Raw genomic sequence first — 1,961 nt, forward strand, 5'->3', positions numbered from 1 at the left:
GACTTTGTAATCATAACATTGTCGATGTGTCAACTTGTGTTTGGCTGTTGTTTACCTGGTGTGAATGAGAAGAAGTCAACCACAAAGTGACATATCTGCCCTCGCGTCGTCTTTTCTAAAGCTGTGTTTTACGTGGTCAAAAGGTTTAACTGATAAATCATGGGAAAACTTCTGTGACATCCAGGTGAGCTGTTGGTTTTTCTGCCTTGTTTCCAGAGAAACACTTTTATCGGGCAGCTGTGTATAAAACAAATTGTTTGCCAAGTACCTTTGACCAATAATATCACATCAACAGAGCAGACACCCTCTCTGAAGAGTATAAAAGAACGCAGCCTGCCCACCTGTCTCCTTCAAACTCTCATTCTCATCCAACAGTGCAGATCATCTCCAACCCCTCGTCCTGCTCCTGTGACAGAGAGAGAGAGAGACGCCAACATGATCCTGCTCCTCCTTCTGTTCGCCCTGACCCTGGGTGCTGTGTCTCCTTCAGATGGACCTGAGGTCAAGCTGCAGCGTGGAAACTGTCCCATGTTCTGGTTCAGCTTCAACAACCGCTGCTACAAGTACGTGTCCACACATATGACCTGGGCTGATGCAGAGCTCTACTGTGTGTCACAGGGAGCCAACCTGGTGTCTATCCACAGTCTGGATGAAGAGAATTTCGTCACAGCCCTGATCAAGAACTTTGATCATGCTGAAGGATACACCTGGATCGGACTCAGCGACCTCCACAAAGAAGGCAGCTGGATGTGGTCTGATGGTTGTGGAGTGAACTTTAGCTTTTGGTCCCCAGGACAGCCAAACAACTATGAAGGAAGGCAAAACTGTGGTCATAACAATTTATACACCGAAAAGAAATGGAATGATGGATTGTGTAGTGAAAATTATCCTTCTGTTTGTGCATCTCAAATAATCTGTCCTCAGTGATTGTTAAATCTGAATTAACCTGGTCACTGATCACCTGATGCTTGTTGTAATGAAATAGTCCTCAGCAATAAAGATACAAATACAAACTTCTCTGTTTGTTCTCATTTCACCTTCTTACTTTTTTTTACCTCTTGCCAGGTACTTGTTGTTTGTTGATTTTAACATGTCCAATGTTATTGTTAAAATCAATGACAAATAAACACATTTAGTGTTGAGTACAAATAAAATGGTGATGATGATGATGATGATGATGATGATGATGATGATGATGATGATGATGATGATGATGATGATGATGATGATGATGATGATGATGATGATGATGATGATGATGATGATGATGATGATGATGATGATGGGTCAAATTAAAGGAGGGTAGAGAGAGTGAATGAAGATAGAAAGAAGCATGAAACTAAACGGCTACTTTTATTTGACTTAAACCTTTTTGGAAATTCAGTGAGTCGGTGGAGGAAGCAAACTGCACATAACATGACAAAGTTAAAGAGTTTCTGTAAGACAGAATACTTTGGGATATGTAAACAGCTGCTTCTGTCTCATTGGAGCTGATTCCAGCTGGCATGAACAAAGTGTGTGCGTGTGTGTGTGTGTGTGTGTGTGGTTTAGAACAAGGGAACAGTAACATCTGTAGTGGAATATATACAAAAAATATATTTTATTTTATTTTATATGCAAAGAAGTGCGAATGTGTGTGTGAATAAACGTGAATGACGCTCCGGTCCGGCGTAACCTGAGCTAACAGGCTACTACCTCCGTCAGTGGACACCACCCGGGTCTGTGGAGAGGTTCACTCACATCGGATGAATAATACGTTTTGAAGCTCAGCTTGTTCTCCTGGCAGAGAGGCTAAATACGTGTGAGCTCCCGTTTCTGAGGTTTGTCAAGTTTAGTATTGTATTTATCTGTAAGAAGGGCTTCGCAGCTACCTGTACCTGGTTTTTAGCTTAGCTCGGCTTGCCCGCAGGCATGCCAGCAGCAGTAATAGCGATGCTAACGGGACCGTAGGCTACGGAGTT

The 1,961-nt window shown here is 42.5% G+C and overlaps 1 protein-coding gene across 1 annotated transcript; it reads left to right on the forward strand.

Annotated features, from left to right (window-relative positions):
• The first annotated feature begins 371 nt into the window (after positions 1–371).
• Positions 372–927, forward strand: LOC133009496 (lactose-binding lectin l-2-like). The gene has a single exon (XM_061077009.1). It carries the CDS (start codon positions 436–438, stop codon positions 925–927), a length of 492 nt encoding a protein of 163 aa, XP_060932992.1. The 5' UTR covers positions 372–435.
• The last annotated feature ends 1,034 nt before the right edge of the window (positions 928–1,961 follow it).

The sequence above is a fragment of the Limanda limanda genome, chromosome 8, assembly GCF_963576545.1.
Source record: "Limanda limanda chromosome 8, fLimLim1.1, whole genome shotgun sequence".
Classification (NCBI taxonomy): domain Eukaryota; kingdom Metazoa; phylum Chordata; class Actinopteri; order Pleuronectiformes; family Pleuronectidae; genus Limanda; species Limanda limanda.

What these genes read in the sequence shown, in the direction of transcription:
- LOC133009496 (XM_061077009.1), top strand. Translation starts at nt 436, where the DNA reads ATGATCCTGCTCCTCCTTCTGTTCGCCCTGACCCTGGGTGCTGTGTCT.